The sequence below is a fragment of the Agelaius tricolor genome, unplaced genomic scaffold (assembly GCF_023055355.1).
Source record: "Agelaius tricolor isolate 1412-34295 unplaced genomic scaffold, bAgeTri1.0.p SCAF_44, whole genome shotgun sequence".
NCBI classification, from domain to species: Eukaryota; Metazoa; Chordata; class Aves; order Passeriformes; family Icteridae; genus Agelaius; species Agelaius tricolor.
The window spans coordinates 2,115,020-2,139,601 of NW_027269304.1; the positions used below are offsets into that span (position 1 = coordinate 2,115,020).

The following is a 24,582-nucleotide window of genomic DNA, read 5'->3' on the forward strand; positions in this document are numbered from 1 at the left end:
TCTTCGGTCTCGGGGCTGGGAAAAAGAGACTTTTCTGACACCCGGGGGTCATCTCAACACCAGAGGCCTCATCATCACAGCACCCCAGGGCCTGTCCCAGCTTCCCAGCCCCTCTGCCCCAGCCTGGAGTGCTCCGGGGGTTGGAAAATCCTTTCAGTGCAGAAATTGTTCCTAATACCCCATGTAAACATTCTTTGAGTGTTGTAGGGTGTTGGAACCCTGGCTGCTGAGAATTTCAGACTTTCTGTGCTGACAGGCACTGACCCCCCTAGAGAACACTGCATTGACCTGAGGCCATGGAGAAGCTTCCAAAATGGAATGGTAGAACTGGGATTCTGGGTGTGGAGTTTTAATAGAAATGTTTTAATATAAGTGTGTTTCCACAGGGTGGAAAACTCAGAGTTTAAGGTTTCAGAATATAGTCATATATAAAAAGCAAGATGGAGGTTTTAGGGCAGACAGTGGTCCTTCCCCTTCATTTCTTCTTCATCTTCTTTTTCTCCTTTTTCTCCATGGGTTTGGGTGGTTTTGTGTAATTGGATAAAAAAGTCCTCATTGCAGCCACGAGTGGTTGGTTATTGGGTTAACAGTAAAGTAATTTAGGTGTCATTTCTTAATTAGATAGTTTTTCCTTAAAAGGACTTGTAGAGAGAGAGAGAGAGACAGAGGAGACTCCAATTTAGTTTGTTAAAGTGCTGTAGAACTCAACAGCTTGTGAGACTGTGATATGGATAAGAATTAATAAACATCTGAGTCTGAACACAAAACACTGCCTCACTACTTAATCCTAACCTTGGCAGAAAAAAAACAAAGAATGCAGAAAAAATTGGTCTCCCTCAGCACAAAGTGTCAGGCTGTGGGTTTGAGGGAAAGGGAGAGAAGAGGTTTGCATTAGACCTCGGTGCTGCTGTGCCCCAAGGTTAAGGAACACAGGAATAGCTCCCAAGGTGACCCCCAAACACCCCATAGGCTGTGTAGGTATGTCAGACTCTGAGCTGTGCTTGCTATAAAACAGCTCAGAGGGGTGAAACTCGGCATTTCACATCCAAAATCAAGCAGGTATCTGTCCCCTGGTTTGGGGCCAATCCAGCTAGCCAGTATCCAGTATATTTCTAATCTCAAAAGTAGTCTAAACCCCAAATTTCTCCTTAACTTTCACATCTGGGGTCTCTTCTTCAGGAAGAATCTCCCAAGAGCAGAATTAAGTGATGCTGGATGTCCAAAGCCTTTATCTTCAGAAGACATTTCACTCCAGCAATATCACTTATTAATGATAGTTAATGTCACTTCAACTTGACAAATCCCTGTGTTCACACAGCCTGTCATTTTAAACTCAAAAGTTTGAATTTATAAGTGCAAACAGCTGTTGCTAACAATTTTCAAGGACTAGAGAGTGACAGGAAATGTTGCCCACTTGAGCAAGCTTGGGCTAAAAGGTCTTGTCCTTAAAAGAAGGTCCTGAAGGATTGAAGTAGCTTTTTCTTAAAGAAACACCTGTCCTTATAGAATGCAAACAAAGCACATTTAGGCCAGTTTATCAAAAACTAAAATAGCACATGCTTTTTATCATATATAGGTGCTGTAGTATATGGTAGAGATAACTCATGGTATATATGTATAAAATATTATAAAATCCAAGCTATGTCTTTGACCACCCTGGCTGGGAGCAGAGTCTTATTTTTACTCAATTAGTTCACGGACAATGTTGAGATAGTATCAAGTCTGTTAATTTAGGAATGAAACCTTCCCAGCCATGACTGCTGACTTCCCTGGAATGTCAGGGCACTCACAGGCACCTGCACCCGGGATATTGCATGTACCACCCTCCAGCAGCGGTGCCACCCTGCTCCCTGTGAACGCGGACCCTTCGGAAGGGCTCGCACATCCATCCGGACACCGGGACTCGCTTTTGCCCATCCCCGCACACGCATGGCCCCGGTTCTGCGTGTGAAGGGACGCAGAGGAAGGGTCGCTCACCCCTGCCCCGGGCAGGATAAACTCTCTGTCAGCCGGCAGCGTGAAGCACTGGGGTGAAACACCGGGGAGACGCTGGCGCTTTGTCAGCCTGACCCAGGCGCGCCCAGCACCAGCACCCGCGGCTCACGCTGCCTTGGCTGTGCTGGTTTTTCAAAATTCTATTTTTGTTAACGATCCAATAAATCATTGCTAAATTTTCTTATAAATTTGGCTGCTGATTTGATCATTTATAACACGTGCTCTACTGATGTGCATTTCCTGGGGATGTCACTGTCATTGCTTGGTCTAAAATCATTGGCATAAATTCAAGTTCCTGCCTAATACAAAACTTTCCCAGATTGATTTTCCATTTTCAAATCAATACCCACAAACTTTTCCTCCCATCCCCCTTCCTGCCTTTTCATCTCTGCCATCAGAATTCCCCTTTCACAACAACATTATTTCCTGATGATCTTCACCTTTCTTACTCTGCCTCTGTCAGCCTGGAAAGGTTTTCCACCGGGAGTGAGCCAGGCTGAGGGCATGGGAAGGATGTGGGGGAGAAAATCAGTATTCCAAATCTTTTCCCTTAAATCCTCATCCACTGATCTGGGTGGGTGATGGCAGAGTGCAAGGGGACAGAACTTTGCTCCAGATCATCTGGCAGGGATAAGGGAAATGAGTTCTCTTTATAAAGGGAGAGGATGAGGAAACCAGCACAACCTGTTCAGGTTGATGAGAGGAAGAAACATCTTTATTTCCCTCAAAAGCAAAGGGGATGGTCCGGCATTTCAGCCTTTTGCCATCACCTGTTTTCAAGCTGCAAATATCAGCCTAGCTGCAGCATGGTTTGAAATTCACCAAAATCCACATGTTTTGTTTACAGAGCACATATTTCTGTGGAAATGCACTCTTGGGAGGCACAGAGGATGTTACCCTGCCATGTACTAAAAAATCCATCTATATGGGAATTTTTGGTCCTTGGTAAGAATTTTTGATCTTTGATAATCCAAGATCCTTTCAATTCCTGGAATTTGGATCTTTGCTAAGGATTTTAGCACATCTGGAAGCTGCCCTGGTTTAAGCAGAGGTGGAAGAAGTTCCCTTCAGGAAGAACCAAAGGGATCCTTCCTCCAGCAAGCAAACAGCACCATCAGCAACATCTGGTGCTTCTTCCTCTGTTCCCAAGCTTATTGAGAATATTTATTTTGATAAAATCATGATACTTGGGTGAGTTCAACATTTGTTCTGACTCTGAAAAGACTAAACTGGGATCCCACTGCCTTTTGCAATTAAATCTTCCATCACCTGTTTAGAAAAGTCAATTTTTTCTTTTTCCTCTTTTCCTCTTTTTATTTTTTTCAAGCCTGTGGAAGAACAGGGCCTTTAGTGAACACTCAGGTCTGCCCCAGATCTTTTTGTGTGACCTGTGCCAAACCTCTGCTTTACTCTTTTTCCCTACCAAGTAGGAACATTACGTGCAATTATCACCTCGAAGGCTGGAAGAAACACAGGACCCAAATTCCTGCCATTCTCCTGCTACCAGAGACAACCACACCATTTATTCCCTTCCCTAAACTGATTGCCCTTCTGCCTCCAGAAGGGTTTTTACTGCTCACCACTGCATGATGTAACTTCCAGAGCTTAATCCCAGCAGCCTTGCTCCTTACGCTGCTGCATCCATGCAGGACCACCAACAGTGTTTGTCTTCCTTTTACTTTCTCCTCCAACCACCACAGAAACTGGGTGAAAAAATGGCTGCTGGGCCACTTTCAGCTTCATTTCATTTGTCCCACCTTTTGGAAATCTGGAGGCATTTTGGTACTGTCACCAACCCATCCCTGCCCCAGCAATAAATTCCTCACTCGTAGAACTCAAGGTTCTGCTTCTCTGTTCTGTCAGCATTTACACAGTGACTGAGCCTCTGCTGCACTGACAGCTGATGGCTTCCCCACCTGGAAATATTTATTTGCTATGGAAAACAAAAGTTGCCATCAAACTGCACTGTACAAGCCCTTAAGCTTCCTTCCAGGTCTGCTGCTGGAGGGCTGAAATGATACACCTTTTTCTAGGTGATGTTTCTGTCCTTACTTCTTTTCTCTGCCACGCTAACAGCTTTGTGTGGCCTTCAAGCTTTTGAACATGTTTCCTCCAAGCATTGTTTGTATCTTTTTCATCATTCACCAGGAAGAACAACGTGCTCATGGAGTCCTGCACACATCATTGCTTAAAATCAACAACACAAGTTGTGTGTTTTCTCTGGAAAATAATGGATTTTTCTTTTTGCACCAGCTGTTTCAACTCCCATGGCCCAGGGATGGTCTCTGCCTGTGCTCAGGGCAGAGATGTCACCTACAGAAATGAAGAATTTTCTCTTAGAAAAGGGTATCACATTGACTTTAACCATACCCACATGGTGATCCTCAGTGTTCCTCCAGCCACTGCCCTGGCAAAGCAATTTCTGATGCCAAAGCCCTCTTGGCAGCAAATCCTTTCCACTGGCAGCCCCCTGCCAGCCTGCCTGCATCCTCCTGGCCCCACTGCTACAATTCCAGCTCCTACAGGGCTCCTCCATCCCCAGCCTCTGACAAGTTGGGATGTCTGAGGCAGGAGATGCCATAAACCAAAGTTCTGCCATCGCCAAGATGTCTCTATCTAATTTTAATGAAATTGTGCATCTGTTAGAGTGCAACTGGAAAACTGGAATGTGTGCCCCAACCAGCTCCTTCTCTTGCTGTTTGAGGTCTCCCACAGGAGTTGTCCTGGCTGATTTCTGCCCTGTGGGATGCACCCCAGGGATTCAAATGCTGTTGGTGTCTGAAGGGACAGGAGGATGTTCGAAGCAGCACTGGGTACTCTGCAGAGACTGTCATGGGCACAAAAAATGCAAAATCTGCATTCAGATCATAGAACCATAGAACAGCTGGGGTTGAAAAGGGCTTTAAAGTATCACCCCTGCCATGTCAGGGACACCTCGCAGTGTCCCAGTGTCCAGCCTGGCCTTGGGCAGTGCCAGGGATGCAGGGGCAGCCCCAGCTGCTCTGGGCACCCTGTGCCAGGGCCTGCCCACCCTGCCAGGGAACAATTCCTCATTGCCAAGATCCCAGCCAGCCCTGCTCTCTCTCAGTTTGAAGCCATCTCCCTTTGTCCTGGCACTCCAGACCCTTGTGACATCTCTGGTTTTATCTTCTATGCCTCCAACCCCAGCATTGTTGCCCAGACTGGAGTTCAGGGATGCTCCAGGTGAAGGAATGATGGCATTTGTCATGGTAGCACCTTGGCTTCACAGCAGAGCCACCCCTGTGACACGGGGGTGTGCATTTTGCAGGGTGTTGGTACAGAAACATTTTGGGGTTTACACTGGTATTATAAAAATTCTCCAGAGCTGAATAACTTGTCATTCCCTGTCTAAATAAACAAGCATGGGTGACAGGTTTTTTTAGTGGTTTTTTTGTTGTTTTTTTTTTTTTTAATAAGGAATGTTGTCAGACCTATTTTATTATGCGTAATAGAAGGAGGTGAAAAAAAAATCAATATAAGCACTGCATCTAACCTAATTAAAACTACAATCACAATGTTATCTGAATGTCTTACAACATTGTTAAATCCAACAAGTAGACAAGAAAACAACAAATCTATGCAGGGTTTTTTATACATATGGTGAGAAAGTTTGCAAAGTGTTAAAATATATTTTCTGTTCTGTGTGTTTCTGGTACAAGGAAGTGATGTGTAGATTAGTGTATATTTAATGAACAGAGCCTTGACTTTTACAAGCAATAATCGACTTCAAAACATACAATGTATATCTTAAAATATCCCCTAAAACTGCTCATATAAAGTCACATCCAGCACCTACTAAAGTTCAGCCAGCTGACTCTTTGACTCCAGTGGGCACTTGACCAAGCCCAAGGTAATTGTGAAGTACCTGACAGTCTAGTTGTATTCATATGAAAAAAATCACATTGCATAGATTTAAACAGGAAGACATGCAATAACAAGACAAGTCACAGTATAGCAAAACCTTGTTTCTTTGGTGAAACAGAAGCAGATATAAAAGTTACAAAGATTTTAGACTTTCATTCACAAAAAAAAAAAAAAAACCAAACCCCAGACATTCACATTATACACTATACAAGATAATAATATAAATAGAGAAAAGCATTATGTGCATTGTTTGGGGGTGAGGGGTGGGGAACGGACCGGCCAACGCAAGGAGGTCCTGCCACAAGGGTGGGGGGCAGCCCCTGCCATTCCTCAGGCTCAGGAGATGTTGTCTGAACTCTGCTTTCAGCTGTGGCAAGGTCACTCCATGGGCAGCTCTGCCCTGTTGACTGCGTTTCAATTCTTCTCCTTTCCCTCTCAGTTTTTTTGTCCCCATCACAACCCCACGCAAACACAGAGACGTAAACCTCGCGCCTCTGTGTGTGTTTTTCATGTTACTTTAAAAGGTACATCCTAAGGAACTTACTTTATTTTCACGGGGTTTTTTTTTTTAACTGTTTTTTTTTTTTCCTTTTTTTAAACTTTTTTTATTTTTTACATTTTTTTTTTTTTTTTGTCCTGTGCCCAAAGGTGTGCAAGGCACTTTGCAGGAACAACAGTCCTTTCCATGGAGAGGCCGTTTCAAACGTCACCTCCTACCCTCACTGTACACATCCAGGTCAGTGGTGGCACTGACCAGGGCAAGAAATCATAGCAGAAAACTCCTACGTACACACTGCACCAAACTACAACCTAGAACCAATCTGTGCACACACTTCTTTAGAGAAAGCCAAGATCCTGATTTTTCTGTGGGTCACACACAGCTGCCACCCATCTAGCCGCCAACAAATTATCCTGTTTAGCAGGAATTTTTGTTCTCCTGGGAAAAAGAGCAAGCTGAACTGAAAGATGGTTCCAAAAGTGGAGCTCAGGGGCTAATACTGCACTGGTGAGCTCTTTGAATCTTCTTTGTATGGGTAAAATAACATCCAATAAATTAAATCAGTATGGCTTACTTCATTTATTTATGTACGCTTCACAGCTGCAGCATTCATACACAAACATTCATTACTTTATAAAAAGATTAAAAAATGGTTATATATACAAAATTATTTACTTTTTTGATTTTTGTTTGTTTTCTACAAAAAAAAAATCCCCCAAACACCAGGTCTACCTCCATTTTAGAATGCAGAGACCTGTAATATAGACCTTGTGGTTAATATCATGAAAGTAAATTTTTTTCTTGTTTCCTTTTTTTTCTCTTCTCAAAACAAACAAACAAACAAACAAAAAACCTAAATAAAAGAAAAAAAAAAGTGGCCCTGGTTGATAAAGTTAATGTATTAGCACTTGGAATTTTACAGGCTCTCCTTGTGATACACAACACCTCCACACAGTCCTTTCTCACATGTGCTGAAGCTGGAATGGAGAGCAGAAAAAAACGTTCCATATTGCAGTCCCTAGTTCATGCTTCGTGCCACTTTTATGTGCTCTGCCTAAACTTTTCATCTCATGGGACACAAAACTGTACCTTGGGTGGGAATTGGCACAGCTCCCATTAAAAAAAAAAAAAAAAAAAAAAAAAAAAAGTCATGTCACTTGTGTGTTTATCTTCACCTGATAATTGCAAATTTCAGTCAGTGAAGTCTTTATTTCAACCATTTCCAGCCTAGGTAAACAACACAGAAACAACGTCATAAATGACTAAAGACCTCTGAGGCCATTCTAACCATAAATATGCCTGAAATTAGTGTGACTTTTCATTTTATATACAGGATTTTAAAAACAACACACAGTCGAACAACATTAAAATCATCTTATTTACATTTTCATTGGTGCTAAAATTGAGCTGTTTAAATATTGCAGAAGGCTGGTACATATCATAAAATGGTCCACACCGATGGCATATAGAAAACTAATAATCTTTTATAGGCTGGAAATGGTTTCCTTTTATCCCCATAAGCACTTCTCCTCTTTTTTATTTATTTCTTAAATTTTCTGATAAACACCGCAATTTTTAAAATTTTTTTCCTTTTTTTTTTTTTTTTTTTTTTGCAAAAACGCGCCGTGAATACTGCAGTCCGTAGTTTCAAAATGATTCGATAATACTCCTATAAGTGATAGAAAAAGGCACAGAAAGTTATGACTTTGGCTGAAATGGTGGAAATCCCCAATTCACCATTTAGCTCTCAGCGCCTCGAGTCCTGCCATGTCCTGATCCAGCGGTGGTAGTGCTTGGACGAGTTTAACGACGTCCCCTTGCCTGATGAGGAGTGTTTGTAGTAGTATTTCTTAGAGTAAGTCCTTTGGTATGTGGAGGCTGCAGAGAGAAGGGAGAAGGGAAAAAAAAAAAAAAAAAAAGGGGGAAATTCATTTAAAATTAAGCTGTGAATGGGCCGGCTACACTTCACAACACAGTTGTTGTTTATTCCTTGTTAATTAGAGGGTAAACAAATGATTAGCTGGAGCTGTGGCAGTGTTACAGGCATACACACAGCTGCAGAAAGAGTCATTAGCATTATTGGGAACCTGTTGATTCCAGGATTTTCTGACTTTAAAATAATCTTAATGCCTTCTGGAATGATGCCTTAAGATTTTAGCCTTTTGTGTTTTTCAAATCTTATGCTGCTCTAGGGTATGACTCTAAACTCCATATAAAGTGTTAGTTACTGTCTTCACATTTTGGTCAGATAACACAACTCCTCTAGGCCTGAGGACAGCCTCAGGCCCCAGAAGTATAAACAAAAGTGGGCTGGGAGGGGAGCAAACTGGGGGTAAATGGCTTCATTACCTGAAGCTGTAATTGGAGGATTAACCTCTGAAATGCAAATGGACCACACTTATAATTGTGTGAAAAACTCGTTGACCATTGTCCATTTTGGGTGCAGCCCATGGGAGGCTTCTGACAGCCCAAGGTGTACCTATTGAAGGCCTTTAATAAATACCCACTTTATTCTCTTAATCTTGTCTACCCTCTGTTCTAGGCAGCCACTCCAAGGCATCAGTAGACACAGAAGAGGAAAATTTCCATTCCTTTCGGATGCTTGGTGTTTTTTCACCATGATCTGTCCTACCAGACTTGCTCCTCTCTTAAAATACACATTCAATACTTAATTATCTCAAACCAGCCCGCTGTTTCTGATGTGCCAGTGTTTTTCTTTCAGAGAACTCACGATTCATGCAAGTAATTTTGGGCATATCCCATCGTCCGTTCCCCTGGCAGCGGATGGTCGGGATGTGGCGCTGGATGAAGCCATCCTTGCAGTGGTATCTGATGAGGGAGTTGATCTCATAACGAGGCTTCATCTTCCCAAAGGTCTTTGCATTTTCCACCACGGGAGGCTGGCCACAAGCCACTGGAAGGAAGAGAGAGCAATCACCCAAAACTTCAGTTTGTGAGCCCAGTTTGAGCTGGGACCAGCCTCTGAGCTCTGGCTAAGGGAAGGTGACAAGGGACCTCATCTGGAATCCCAAAGGAACATCCAGAAAAGGACAGGGGGATCAGTCTGTCCTGTAGATCTCCAGTCCTGTAAACCAAAACTAATAGTGCTGGAAATTGGAAAATGGCAGATATTGCGGTCAGTATTGCCTTTTTGGTTTAAGTTCTAAAAGTAAATTTAAGCCAAAAAGTTGGCATATTCACACAAAGAAACCTGAAAGCCAGTGAAGTTACTGCAAGCATTTAAGGGAAAAGTCCTTTTTTTAGGGCTCTTCATGTCATCCTCAGTGACATGTTCAAAAGGACTGAAAACTGATGGATCCACCAAGGTCCAGAGAACCTGGTCAGAAGTATTGAATGGCAATTTAGCAAATTATGCTTTTGTCACTGTAAAGTTTGTACCTGTTCCTTTCTTGCAGGTATAAGTGAGGTGGTAATTGCATGGGACATCATTCCACTGCCCGTTCTCATGCCAGATTATAACAACACAGTCTTCCCCAGCAGAAAAGAAGCTGTCTGGCTGGTTTGGTCTCCAGTTCTCATATTGCTGCAAAAAAGAGAAGCAAAACCATCATTCCCAGTGCTGGAGAATATTTACATTAACAAAAGAGCACATGATATCACCTGTAGTGAGAATCAATCTCAGCTGTTTGATTCAGGCTGCTAAGAGTGGGCTAAACAAAGGTATATTTATAATATCCTCCCACTATGTTAAAGATTATCTCAAGGGGAAAAATATTCTGGTCTAACTTCTCATTTGCTGTAAACTGATGTCAGGTGAACAAAACAAAGAGACACAAGCAAAACTGGATCCTACGTGTGTCAAAAACACTCTTTCCTACATAAATATCATGAAATATAATGCAAGAAAATAAATATCCCATGATCCTCATTAGAGCACATCTACTAAGTGAGAAGTTACAGATTAACTTCCCAGACTTGGATTATTTATGGCATTGCATGATTTCATCCAGTTAATGAAGTCATTCCACAGGGATGACATGCAGAATTAGGTGCAACATGAGTGAAAGAGTCAGAATGTGGCCCCCAAAACCACAGAGATTGGTATTTCAACTAAAAATGCTAGGTGGCAGTCTGAGCCCAGAGAGCAGTCTCTCAGCTTTAGAAATGTTGATTCAAATTCTACCCTCTGTTGAAAAAGCAGCCTAAAACATCTATGAAAATATATGAATAGCAGCAGAAAGTGCTTCTTCAAAATGCACTACATTTAGAAGTAGAAATATGAGTTTTGGTACGTGCAAAACAAACAAACAAAAACTGACAAAAGAACTTTCGAATGGCTGTGAAATACCAGCACAATGTCATTTTTGGGTGAAAATTTGGGAGGATTCAGTCTGTTTTTACAATCAACCAGCAGGAAAAGTAGCGACACTTTTGTCAGACTGATTGAAACCTGTGCAGCAGTTCTTGTCAGGGCCCATACAGCCTCCTGTCCTGGCAGCCAGCAGAGGTGGGACAATCCCTCATTTTGCTCCCAAACAAAGCACAGGAATCTGAGATTTGCATAATGTTGTGTCAAGAAAAGTGAGAGAATATTTGGAAAACTACTCCTAAAATTTTCGATTTGGAAACTACTCCTAAAATGTGCGATTTTTGCTGGGATTTCTGTTGTGTCACTCCAGGAAGAATTTAGGGAAGGTTAAAAATAGCTATCTGTAAGAACTGGAATTCACATAAATGCCAGACACTACCCAGGCAGCTAGCCCCTTGTATGGGCAAAATGACACAGTTTCTACACTGCTTATATTTTCCCCAGTGCTTACATCTTTCTGACTAAAGCTGGCCCGTACAAATGTCATAAAAGTTTAGTTTTCTATTTTCTTAACTTCGTGAAATAACCCCTATTCACTGCCTGGGTGAACACATTTTAGAAATAAAGTTAACATACCCCACACAAGTAGTATTTACCTTACAATGAATCAAACTATGAAAGGAAAATGAGTTAAATACTTAACCTTTTCCTACCACGTGTCATCTTACCCATCATAGGTTTTAATTATCCAGGCAATTTAACCAGCAGAGTCTGAATAAATTTGTTCTGCACTGAATTTATTACCTCTAATAAAACATACCCCTTTTCAGCTGGAACTAAATTAACTCCATCTCAACTTTTCAGTGTTTAACAGCCCTAAATTACAGTGCACACCAACTAATTTACTCAAATTTAGGATCCATTTGCTTTCAAGAGCATGTGCATAGGTACAAAAATTAAAGAAAACTATTAGGTTAGTGGCAGAATGTTCCATCAATAACGTCCTGAGAGCCAAGGAAAGATTTCAGCAAGCCTTGCAGCTGTTTCTGGTGGAAATAACACTGCAGAGCTGCTTGCTTCCATAGGGATGAGAGTGTGGGAATGAAGGATATTTAGTGGCTATTGGGGGCGTGTGAGCTGGAGGTGCTCAGCAGCCTGCCAGCTCCCACCCTCAGCACACAGACTCCATATGCTCTTACTTGCCTTGCCAAAATGACTCCAAAATTCGTGTTTGCTTAGCTGGCAGGGCTGCAGCGTAGTGGCAGAGTATTACATCTAGGCCCTGTGGTTTGCTCAAGAATGTCTGATATCCTCCAGCATGACTTGCTGTTACCTCACATCTGATATCGTCATTGCACAGATTTATTTTGGCTGAGGAGCTCTGATTTTGCCTGGGTCTGGTGCCAGAATTGCTTAGCAGAGGAAGTTCCAGACTGCTGAATTGCTTTCTTAGGTCCCCACCCAGCCCCTCTGTAGTTTTCCAGTTCCTTATTTAGACACTGACAATGTGGGACAATGATACAAGGAGATTCTCACAATTTGAGCGGAATAGGCTACTGGACAAATGAACTAATATTTTGCATTTCCCTTATGGAATAGATCTTTGCATGAGCACAGGCATGAATCTGGTTTCCACTGGTGTAGATCTGGGTGACTGCACCATCTCCAGTAAAACCATACCAGCAAAAAATTAATGGGAAAAAACCTTTGGCAATGCTGCATCATTCATAAGACAAAACCTAAATAGGATCAAATACTTGGTGAATACATGGAAGAAAAGTTGCTGTAAGGTTTCTAGGCCTTGTCAGAAATATTGACACTGGGTGATTGCACAGAGTGACTTGAAAACCATCACTACTCTGTTCTTTAAGCAACATTACCAAAAAAGACATTATTTTTTTCTCTGTATTAAAATGCAAAGTGCTTCCAGAATGTACGTTTCTGGACATATAATCTTAATGATGTACAAGACACAAAATATACCTCAGAGGAGGTTTGTCTGGCCACACTTCTCCTCCAGCTGTGGAAAAGGAGGTCCAGAGCAATCACAGAATCTCAGCACGGTTTGGGTTGAAAGGAGCCTTTAAAATCATCCAGTGCCACCCCCTGCCACGGCAGGGACACCTTCCACTAGAACAAGTTGTTCCAAGCCCCGTCCAACTGATACCAAAAATCAGCTAAAATTTTTCTTATTCTCTGGTTTTTTGCCACAACCCACCCTGGATCAAGCACAGACCACAGGCTCAGGCAGACACCACTGCACCACCCACTCTGAGAAACTCTCAAAATCCTCAATGGCAGGGTGGTTGGGACTTTTCCTCAAAAACCTGAGGCTTCTGTGCAGCCAGGTGACTGCAGGACCCAGCCCCAGGGACAGGGGTTTGGTCCCTGTACCTTCCCTTTGGTCCTTGGGGAGTCTGCCTGACCATCATTTCGGGATGAGAAGTGGAGTTTATACCCTTTGTGCTTTTAATTATACCACAATAATTAGTTGTACAATCTTACTTGTACTTTTTTGGTTTTATTCTTGAAATCAAAGCCTTCTCCGTCACACTGGATTTATTTGTTCTGGCTTTCTCTGCTCAAAGGCCCTGAAAATTTTCCTGCAGAGTGTGGATGGTCCCTGACTTAGAGCTGGAGCCCAGTTGGGATTCAGCTCTTCAGGCTTCCTACGTGGCACTAGATAATGTACTTGGCTGGCCATCCACAGCCCATAAAACAGGGAAAAAAATCTATTCTCTTGCCTCACAGGAGGAGTTTGGATATGATGGCTTCAAAAACCCATGAGGACGTTTTATTAAGTTCCACATTTTTGGGGAGGATTTCCTTTTATGGAAATTCGCAGTCGTGTTGGGTGGCTTGTCACATAAAACGGGCTTAAAAACGCCAGGACTGCAGCAAGAGCTAAAACTTTATTAGCCAGTCACTAGCTATTCTCATTCAGATGGCTGCTAATTAAACAGAAGGGGCATAATCTTCCCATCATGGACAAGGTCGCACCTCGTGAGATTTGTTATTTAAAATCTCAGATAAGCAGCCTTTCTTGACGGGCCCATTTCCTCACTAATGGGTAATCCTCTCAGCTCTTTCAGGTGCTTGCACTGCACAGGTGGATCCAGCAGTATCTCAGCTTTGAGGCACTCCTTTGGAAATTTCAGCCCTCCTTTTATCTCCAAAAGGCTCATCAAGTGCGTGAGATCAATCACTCCAAAACAGCCAACAAGCATTGTGTTTAACGAAGCAAAGTAAAAAAACCACAGATGCCAACAAAACTTTACTGCTTGACCTCGGTATTGTGTAAAGGCCAATAATCTTCTGTATAGGGCTGAATCTAGGAAATCATTTACTTGAAATACATCCATTTAGATTTACAGGTTAAGGCTTTTCCTTCTGGGGAAAGGAAACATGTTTTCAGCATGTTAAACTAAGCTGTCTTTACAAATCTGTCTTGGCACTTTTTGGAGCTTGCAGTTGTGATTTTTATTTTCTTTCCTTCCGACTACTTCCTTATCTGATTCCTCCTTAATGCAAGACTAATGAGGCAAATTAGAGAAAAATCAACAATGGAAGAGGTAGGGACTGGCTGATTGGATACTTTCTGTGCCATTTCATCTCAAAGTGAAGCAACATTTCCTGCCTGGTATTTATCACTAAGCTGAAAACACCACTGCAAACCTTACTATCACTATTTTCTTCTCCTGCCATAGCTCTGATAAGAACAGGAATACAATTTTTTTTTTTTTTCTTTTTTCAACATAAAAGCAGAAAAAGTCTTGGAAATCTTTATCAGGAAAGGCCCTGAATGAGTCTCTCTCTGTGGGGGTTGTTATAATTGGACAGCCTAAATAAAAATTACATCTCACTTTCAGTGAGTCTCGGGAATTACTCGGTGGCTGAACTTCAACAAGATCAGCACGAGGTTACAATGAGCACATGCATCAGTCCAGGAAACCCTCGTTTGGGACTGTGTAACAGCACTGATGCTGTTACAGGAGACACTTGGGAAGTTTAAACAGGATTGCGTTTCTTTTCCGTAGGAAAAAAAAAAAAATCAACCACATTTCTGTGAAGATTTGGCAATGTATGAGATACTTCCATTAAGGTCACCTAGTATTTAAATGCATTCTTGCATGGGAAAGACAACAAGCTATCTTACAGTGCAGGCTCTGTTCCTGGAAAATTCCCTCCAGTCCTGCAAAGGATTTTTCTGTTTAATTCTGTGAGAGGAAGCAGACTGACAGAACTCACCAAAAGCGTTCTTGAGATTAAAAACTCCATTCAGTGAGAGTTTAGGCACACACCTTGATTTAAAGGCGTGGGTCATGCCTTAAGGGGGATGATCACAGGGAAGATCACATGCAGATTCAGACAGATGCTAAAATAATTGCCTGAAGGAGGCACCAAATGTGTGCATAAATCATTGCTGGGAGAAGCTCAAATCAATTTGAAGACAGCTCCTATATTTAAACCTATCTGCAAGTACACACAAAAATCACATGTTGTGATCCTGATATTTTTTTTTTTTAAGGTTCTGGTTGAATGGCTTCCCTTTAGCTCCTAATCTGAGTTCTATTTGCATAGGATTTGGGAAACTGGCAGGGTTTGGACCAGGCAGGAACCCAACACTCCCCATGACTGAGTCACACTGTGAGCAAGACAAACTCCCAGGAGGAGCTTTGCTAAATACTTCTGCAAAAGATTTCACTTGCAGGGGTTGGGTTTTTTGGTTACAGAGAGATGGAATGCATTGGGAAACTTTTTTGGTCCCGTGCAGCAGCTTGCAAAAAAAAGAAAGGGACTCTGGAAAACACAGATTCATGTGGATCTATCCACAAGAAGCGACTGCAGATTGAATAAGCAGGAAGAGCTCTGCAAAATGAAATAATTTGGGAAAGAAACCTAATTAGTTTAAATTCAACCAGTGGGAAAAGAAGGCTACCTGAAGAAATTGAAACATAAAAGCCCCATCAGTCCTATAGTTTTGGGAAGAAATGATGGTATAGTGGAGCAGATGGCTAGGTCTGGGATGTTTTTAAAGCAATACCATGGAATGACGATTCTTCCATGAGGAGCAGAAAACAGGCAGTGAAACCCCACTAGGTGACGCTGTCTGCTTGCTCCAAAGCCCAGAGTTGCTCCAAAATTATAATTATTCAGAATTATAACTTTCATTAACTCTTTCAAAGCTAAATGAAGCCGTGGACTTTTACCTGGTCTTTACCATGTGTTGTTTTCAGAATAATAGTTTTCATCACACACTGTACAGTTCAATTTTGAGGGTATGCTGTGTGTGATGGGCTCTCAGACGTCACTTTAACAGCTGAGAAATCACATTAAAATGAGTGGCAAAGAAAGAAAGAAAGTAGGGTGGTAAGTGCTGGTTTGGTGTAACTCATGTTTGTTTTGGAGTCACATTGACACGAATATATATTAGCAGCACAATGCAAATTGTGTGGGGTGTGATTTAATCTTTTTGTGCACAGCTACCAAGAGAAAAAAAAAAAAAAAAAAAAGAAGGAAAATCCTGCACTTTGTCAACAATTACTGAATTACTGCAGGTTTGAAGCTGTCCAAGAATTTTAGCCCAGAGTAACGAGTAATTTCAGCCCAGCAGTAACAAGTCTCTGAAGTAACTGCTGACCCCCCTGCTAAAAACAAGACAAAACCCCACTTTGTCCGGGAGGCCCTCGTTACGACATCCTGAACCAAAAATATACCTGTCATTAATAACATTATATAGTTCTCCTCCATTTAAACGTGGGTCAAATGAGCATCTTAAAAAGAGGCCGTAATGACTGACTGCAGCACAGAACCAAAACATTTGGTAGGTTTAAAAATCTCCTTCTCCAAGAATCCTGTGGGACATGGGCACAATGAGCTTTTTGTTTGCAGCTGACTACAGCACTTTTTTAGTTTGTTTGCTTTACTTAACCCTCAGAGGCAGGCTCCTTCACTACAATACTCCATGCCTTTTGAAAGTTTTGGGTTTTTTGTGTGTGTGTGTTCAATGAAGTTTCTCTTTCTGAGAAGGGTGCAGTTACAGATTTGCTCAAGTTAAAGCCTTCTGATTCACCGACCAATAAAGGAAGGAAAAGAGAGGGCTTTGTTTTTTGCCAGAATTAAGTTTCTGGGTTGTTTTCCTTCTTTTTCTTAAATTTTTTTTAAATTTTTTTATTTTAACGTACCTACCTAACACTGACAACCCAAGGAACCAGCTTTGCAGAACACAAAGCATAAACACCCCTGTGCTGAAGGGGAGGGAAAAAAACCCAAGCCAGGGTCCCTGTACAGCTTTAAAAGTGGCAATATTCCCCATCCCTTTCCTGGCTGGCAGCATTCTCCCAGTGACAGACAATCTGGCCACAGACGCTGGCCAGCTCCTTATTACAGCACTAATCTTATGTAATGGCAGTGAGCTCACCGCCCTACAAAGCACTAATTATCAGCAGCGTTTTCCAGGGGATGTGAAAAACCCCCCTCGTGGGGCAGGGGGCCCTGGGCACTGCCCCAAGTTGCTGTATGTGCTTAATCCATAACATGAATAGCTCCAAAGGGCTCCTTGTCTGCTCTGCCTGCTCACAAGGGTCCTTAGCAAACACAAAGGGGGAGCTGCCAAAAGCAACACCAGATTTTTTCTCTCTCTCTCTTTTTTTTTTTTTTTTTTTTTTTTTTTTTCCCCCTGTTTGGATGGGTGTGCTTTACAGCTGTAAGAGTTACCATTCACAGAGCTAAGTGAATTATTCAAATTCGATTTTGCTGGTGTATTTTCAAGCTTCCCGTAGTGTCCCCTCTCCCTTTGATCAATTATTAAATGCCCCAGCTGATGATGCAAGTTCTGTTGTTCTGTAGTTTGTGTTGCATCACATTTAAAGTATAAAAAGATCCAAGCAGGCAAATTACCCTGCTCACACGGTTGTGTGAGTGTTTGCTTCCTTCTCCTGCAACACTGTGGGTTTTTTGCCAAATGTGTTTGTTTTCACTGCTTAGAGCCTTATAGATAATTGTGGGATGAAGATTGTGCTTGAGAGATACTTGAAAGTGTTGTTCACTGTTGCAGAAATGCTGGGAGAAAAATCTAGAGTAAAGTGCAAGAGCAATTTAGATTCTGTAATTTTCTAAATGTAAATAAAGACTACATATAGCCATTTTCATTGCACTGTAGACTGCAAGTCAGAGGGAAAATAATGTTCTCCCACACCAAAGCCAACAAACAGCCCTATAACTACCCTGAACAGAAGAAAAGCAGAGCTAGCAAAACATGCTCTAAAAACCACTATATTATTTTCCCCCGCCTCTTGAATCCATCAATGTAATCATACCTGAAACATCTTGAGCAGAAATTGGCTTGATTTTCAGGAATTCATGATTAACAAAGCTCCAAAAGAGCTGGGGTGCTGCAAGTTCTCTGAACACACCTCAGGGGCTGCTCTCACCACCTTCACTTTTGGGACAAATTGTCTGAAATCAGGGACCAGGCAGATTTGCCAAAGCTTGCAGCTTCCTGCTGCTCCACACAATCTCAGGTGATGCTCCCAGCCCCAGACCAGTGTCAGTGGTCCCAGCTCTCGCTGAATTTGCTCCACGTGTGAGGATCTGCACTAACACAGCTGCCAACAACTCCTTCCCCTTCATACACTTCATACAAAAAAAAGGTGTTGTTGTTTTTGCCCAAAAAATTGTTCTGCTGTGTGTCCCATCAGCTCGAGAGCATGAATTCCTGCTCTCCCACCCAACAGAACCACTGAGAAGTTATTTCTTTCAAAAACAGAAAATTAAATAAAAAGGAGGAATAAAATAAAAAAAGATGGCAGGGACATGATGTAGATGAGGAAAGATTGCTCCCTACCACCCAGGTACAGCACAGCAAATCAGGAAAAAAAAAAAAAAAGCAGATACATGTGAGCAGTCATTGGATCCCTCAGCTTACTGTAATTAAAGCCTATTTTATTCTGCTCATTGGAAAATGTGCCCTAAACTTAGCCAAGGAGCACTTTGAAGATATGTTCTGGTCTTAGCCAAGAAGATCCCAATTTGTTTGTAAAGAAAATTTTAAAAAAAGAAAGACAAATATAAGCAAATTCATTTGCCAAAAAATATATCCTGTAATGATAGACCAGTTACCTGAAAATCATTTTCTTTATGCAAAGTGCCACCTGAGCTGACAATTAAACTTTAGGGCGTGAGAGGTGGGACACAACCACTTTATTCAATTAATTTTGTTCTCTCGAGCCCAGTCTGTGTTTGGGTTGCAGTGGGTACAACAAGCTGAAAATGTGTTTCACCAGCAGATGGTGAGGCTTTATCTGCACAAGATTGTGCCATTTTGCCTGAAAGGCAGGAAACTGCTAACTGGTGTTGAATTAAAACCACTCTACAGTTAAGAAATAAACTTGCCAAATCCCTCTGAAATCTCACAGATAATGATGCATCAGACATTGCAGTGAGGCAGATCAAAAAGCTTCCTCAAGGTCTCGTTTCAGGACCAGAACCTCCAATACTGTGATTTAGGAGTGGGCCTGTTTCTATTTATTAGGATAATTTTTCTTGTCCTCAAAGCTGGGGTTTTTAATGGAAAACAGGCAGACTCAATGCAAATATGGACAAAAGTCATACGGGCTGAGAAGATTTAAACACTATTTCTTGCTTTCTCACTGAATTTGATTGTATTCACTTCATTTTTCGAGACACCAACATTTTCCTCCAGGAACCCTGAGAGCCAGAGCGTGAATTTCCAAGATCACTCTTCATCTTTTCCAAAACTTGCTTACTGGCACTATCTTTCCAAGTTTAACATAAATTCCAGTTGAAGCACAAAAAATGTGCACAGCAATACAGGGGGTTTGGGTTTTGGGGTTTTTTTTTGATTTTTTTTCTGACTGGTGCTGTTGGTTTTGATGAATTCTTAACAGCGAGTATTTTCTATAGGAGTGAAAAAGGAATAATTCCAAGGTATCAAAAGTGGCTGACTATACTTAGTCCACTATTAGGTAACTAAACAGTCTTTTTCAGAAGGGCTGAGACCCTGTCAAGGCTACTTTAAGTTCAGTGTAGGTTTCCCAGCAAGAACCTTCATTCTATATTCTCATTTACATGCTTTGCCCAAATATCATGTTTAATGGTGGCTGGCTCTTGGCTTCAGTTTAAAAAAAATCTGGAAAAACACAACTTGTCAGGGGCTGAAAATGTCAAAAAATTAATGATTTCCTTCCATTGAACCCATTGGTTGGAAAACGTTTTAGGTGCAAAGAAAAAAAAAAAAAAGGTATTTTATCCCTTTTCCCAAAATTGCCAATAAAATCTCTGGCAAAAGAGTTGCTGCTGTCAGTGTGCTGCATATTTCTGTTGGTTTCCTTGTGTTGATGGGAAATGAGTACCCAAGTAATATAAAGCTTTTTCTGTGTCTCCAGTAGTGAAGCCTGTGTTTCAAGCATTCCCAATTCCCAGTTCCAGGGGCTTGCTTTGGTTCAGAAGGAAAACTTGTGTGAAAGAGAAACTTGTCACCCACAACATGTCTTGTTGTCGTTGTTGTTGTTGTTGTTGTTAATTTGCTTTTTCTTTTAAGTGCACAAAGCATCAGAACTGTCAGGGGTTTATTTTTAATCCATAAAACCTCATAAAGTAATGCAAACATGATTTTTTGGATTGGACCAAGCTGTTACTGGAGAAAATTCAAGGAAGTATCAAGATAAAGATGAATGTGCACCACTTGTAACTGCACAATCACTCTTCTGATAGTATCTCCAAGAAAACTGATATCAGGGGGATCCCCAGCACACTTGACAAATTTTTCCCCATGCCAGAAGTCTTGAATGGAATTGTGAATAGACAATATTTTTTGGAGAGTGCATAGAGCTGGGAAACAAATTTAGAAACAGCTGAATACACATGCACCCTGATATATAAAACAAGTCAAGGCTATTTAAATTTTGGCTATAGGCAAGAGTCACCTCTAAACTCAGAAATTCAATTTAGAGCCTGAGTGTTGGTGTAATGATGCTGATTTTTATGATCACAAATTATGCTAATGAATTTAGAGCCATCATAAATCTTGCTCACCTGCACACCCATAAAAGAGGCAAATTTTCCACCTGCATAGTATTTAAATTCGGTGCAATTTTAGGAGAACATCAGGGAAATAGATTGGATGCATGTATTTAATTATGTTATCATTCTTATTAATTACTAGAGAAGTAATAAATCATTGTAACAACAAGAGTGGTTAGAAAGTATGAGAAATAAGTTAAAAGCCAAAGAAAAAGGAACAAATGAGGCAGCTGCTCAGAACCATGGGATCCAAAAACCATATGGAATAAGTTATGAGGAAAATCTATTGAAGGAATGAACATAAATGATTTCAGGAGACACCTAAATTGTTTCCGAAGGAAGAGACAGAGGGAAGTGGTCAAAAATGAAAGAAAAATAAGGTGGAAAAAAAGATCAATCAAAGCAGAAATCTGTTGGACAGATGGTACTACTCTGTTCCTTGAACATCTTAATTTCTTAACATTGAAAATTACAGTAAAAATATAATGCCCATTCACTCAGTAGCCTGAATTAAAAAATATGATCTCAGCTCCAATTTTAATTTCCTCAAATTCATAGAATCACAGAATGGTTTGGATTGAGAAGGACCATGGGAAGGGACACCTTCCACTAGACCAGGGTGATTAATTAGTGTCACAACAACTCTGCTTTTGGAATATATAAGCACTACATATTATCTTATATATATTTACCTTATTTTACAGCTGATGTCTGGAATCACCAAGGGGGCCTTGGTACCACCCTGAGCCACCAGTGAGGCAACAGAAAGCTTCAGCACCATTTCCCACCCCTCTTTGCTGTCACCTGCCACACACAGCCATGTCCCCAGGAAATGTCTCGTTTATAAGCCCTTTAAGAGCACTTTTAGGTTGTGGTTATTTACATGAAATGGCAATAAGTGAAGCCTGCCTTGCCCCAGGTGTCTTTCCACACCAGCTGCAGCCACATGGTCTGCAGCAACAACAGGTGTGTCCAGATGCTCTCTGATTTAAAAGTTCACTACTGGAAGGGAAAATAATAACCAGTTTGGGCTTTTTCTTAATGTAATGTTCTCCACTGGGTGCTCAACAGCAAATAAATCACCTGTTCCTCCTACAGAAGAGATTATTTTGGATGGGGAAAAGTTTGATCATTTCCTACGTCCATCAGCTCTTTGATTTAGGTTTTTCGATGGTGGGTGAAGATGTTTTCCCTCTCCTTCTGCTGATTTTCCTTTTTGTTTTAAGTCAGGAGGTATCAACAGCATCTTAAAGTTTTATGGCAGAATTATGGGTTACAGGCCCCCTGAACCAGCTGGATGGCTGCTGCGGAGCTGCCCCACAGAGCAGGCTCCAGAAGTACTTGTGAGGCTCCTCTGTGCACCCCAGAGACCCAGCAAAGGCCAAGAGTGGAGTGCCAGATCATCACCCAAAAATGCATCCTGGTGCGTGAGGAGATTTGCCACACATGGCCTTGCGCAAGGCAAGATCACAAACCAGCTCCAGCAGAGACCCTTAAATTACCACAGTCTCAGATTTTTGAGTATTTCTATGTGAAACCTTAGAGAGCTCCCACACATACAATAACAGGAACTGAGAACAAGACCTTAGAAGCTAAACCACAAAATATTAGGTATCCCAAAATGAATTTGCTGGCTGTTTGCTTGGGTCCGCATTTAGCGACAGTGGGGGTTTTTTTGGCTGCTTTTTTGGGGGTTTTTTGTTGTTTTGTTGGTTTTTTTCCCCTTAATGCAGCTTCCCTCATTGCTAGTGGGAATTTGATAAGCCACCACAAAAAGAAATGAGTGAGTGATTTCAGCTCAAAGGCATCTTACCAGTGGGCTACCATCAGTCCAGCGGAAGTCACGCTCAAACATCTTGTCATTGAGGCCAATCCACTGGTAGTCATGGCCAATACCTAGGGAACCAGAAGGGTGTTTTCATTAATTTTCCCATAAATGGAAGAGGCTTCACCAAAGAAAATAATTTTATGCGGAGTGAATCAGACATCCTGTTCTTAAGATCGTTCTGTTCTTTGTGCTAAAGACTGGTTTAGAGGCTCTTTTTCAGCTTTTTTGGTTTTAATTTGGGATGTGTATAAAAATGCAGATTCTCATCTAACAGTTTTAAAGGACCCTGTATCTTCACTCCCAGGGATGTCTACTACAGCAAAGAGAGTTAATTTCCTACCTGAGAGGGTATGACAGGAAGAAAAGAAAAAAAAAATTAAAATCACATATTCTAATCCACATTTTTCAAGCTTTGGTTAGGCTGTGGCCACTGTTGTCTAAATTTTACAATACAACACAGTAACTATTTCTTTATGCCTAATTATGGTGGCATTGTGTTGGTGTCACCATGTGCACAAAAATGTGTCATATGCACAAAATACCTTAAAGTCTCCAGAAAACAAAATGTTTCAAAAAGACTCAATGCCAAAACAAAAGTTCTTGTTCTCATCCCGCCCCCAAAAAAGTATTTTCTATTTAACAAATAATAACTTAATAGTGATGGAAAACTTGTATTAAGTGCAGAAGTAAGCATTTATAACACAAAGTGTGCCTTTTATTTAACATTTTAAAGTATGTTTTAAGTTGGAGATGCAAAAGCTGAGTGGTGAGGAGGAGATCTCACCATCTCTACACCCTCAGTGATCTCTCTTGTTTAGAGTCACAGAATATCCTGGGCTGGATGGGACCCACAGGGACCATCAGTTCAGCCCCTGTGCCTGCACAGACACCCCAACAATCCCACCCTGGGCATCCCTGGGAGAGTATTTCAAATGCTCCTGGAGTTCTGGCAGCAAAGGCTTTGTCTTTGCTTCCTGGAGCAAAGGCTTTGCCTCAAATGCACTTGAATAAAGCGCTGCATGTTTTAAATTTTTTAAACAGCTCTTTTGTAGAACCTATTCCACCAGTCATCAGAAATTTTTAATTTTTCCAACACCACACAGGCAAAGTTAAAGGAAAATCCTTTAGTTTTGATCAGAAATTTAGAGCCTTGAGGCCATGCCTATTCCCTGAGGAGCCTGGGCAGTGCCCAGCACACTCTGGGATAAGAACTTTTCCCTAAAGTCCTACTTCAACCTGCCCTGACACAACTTTAGGCCATTCCCTGAGGTTCTGACCCTGCCACAGGGAGCAGAGATCAGAAATGCCCCTCAGAGGACGTTGGGGACCACACTGAGGCCTGAGCTCAATCTCTCTTCTCCATCCGAACCACCCAAGTGACCTCAGCTCCCGTCCAGACCCTTCTCCATCTCCGCGCCCCTCCTTTGGACACTCCCTGAGCTGTCCCTGGTGTGGTGTCACCCGCGGTGTGAGGCAGAGGAGGCCCATGGGTACGCACGGTTGACGAAGATCTGCTCCTCGTGGGACAGGATGCTGGTCAGGTGCGCTCCCTGCAGGCGGCACTCCCGCTCCGCCGTGTCCCACGTGCGCCGGTGCGCGAAGTACTTGTAGCACTGACCCTGGAACTTGTGCCAGCCGTAGTCACAGGTCTCCGTGTCTGCAGCAGTCGGACAAAGCACATTCCTGTCAGTGCTCCAAAATCAGGCATGTTTGGTGGGTGCTTCAATACCAGGCGTGTTTGATCAATGGAGCAAAATCAGGCACATTTGGTGAATGGACCGAAATGAGGCACATTTGGCCAATGCACAAAGACGAGGCATGTTTGGTCAATCAACCAAAATCAGGCACATTTGATCAATCAACCAAAACCAGGCACGTTTGGTCAATGGACCAAAATCAGTCACATTTGATCAATCAACCGAAATTAGGCATGTTTGGTCAAGGCACCAAAACCAGGCACGTTTGGTCAATGCACCAAAATGAGACATATTTGATCAATGGACCAAAATCAGACATGTTTGATCAATGGACCAAAATGAGACACGTTTGGTCAATGCTCCA

General features: G+C 41.8%; 1 protein-coding gene across 3 annotated transcripts in view; it reads right to left on the reverse strand.

Annotated features, from left to right (window-relative positions):
• Positions 1-6,943: 6,943 nt before the first annotated feature.
• Positions 6,944-24,582, reverse strand: part of VCAN (versican) — a 100,316-nt gene continuing 82,677 nt past the window's right edge. For all 3 annotated transcript variants that reach the window (XM_071455164.1, XM_071455166.1, XM_071455165.1), the window contains 5 exons: positions 24,020-24,178; positions 22,507-22,589; positions 9,779-9,923; positions 9,111-9,293; positions 6,944-8,257 (listed from right to left, as the gene is read on the reverse strand). In XM_071455164.1, the coding sequence (XP_071311265.1) occupies positions 8,127-8,257; positions 9,111-9,293; positions 9,779-9,923; positions 22,507-22,589; positions 24,020-24,178 (701 nt within the window). In that variant the 3' untranslated portion in view covers positions 6,944-8,126. The remainder of the gene's footprint in view (positions 8,258-9,110; positions 9,294-9,778; positions 9,924-22,506; positions 22,590-24,019; positions 24,179-24,582) is intronic.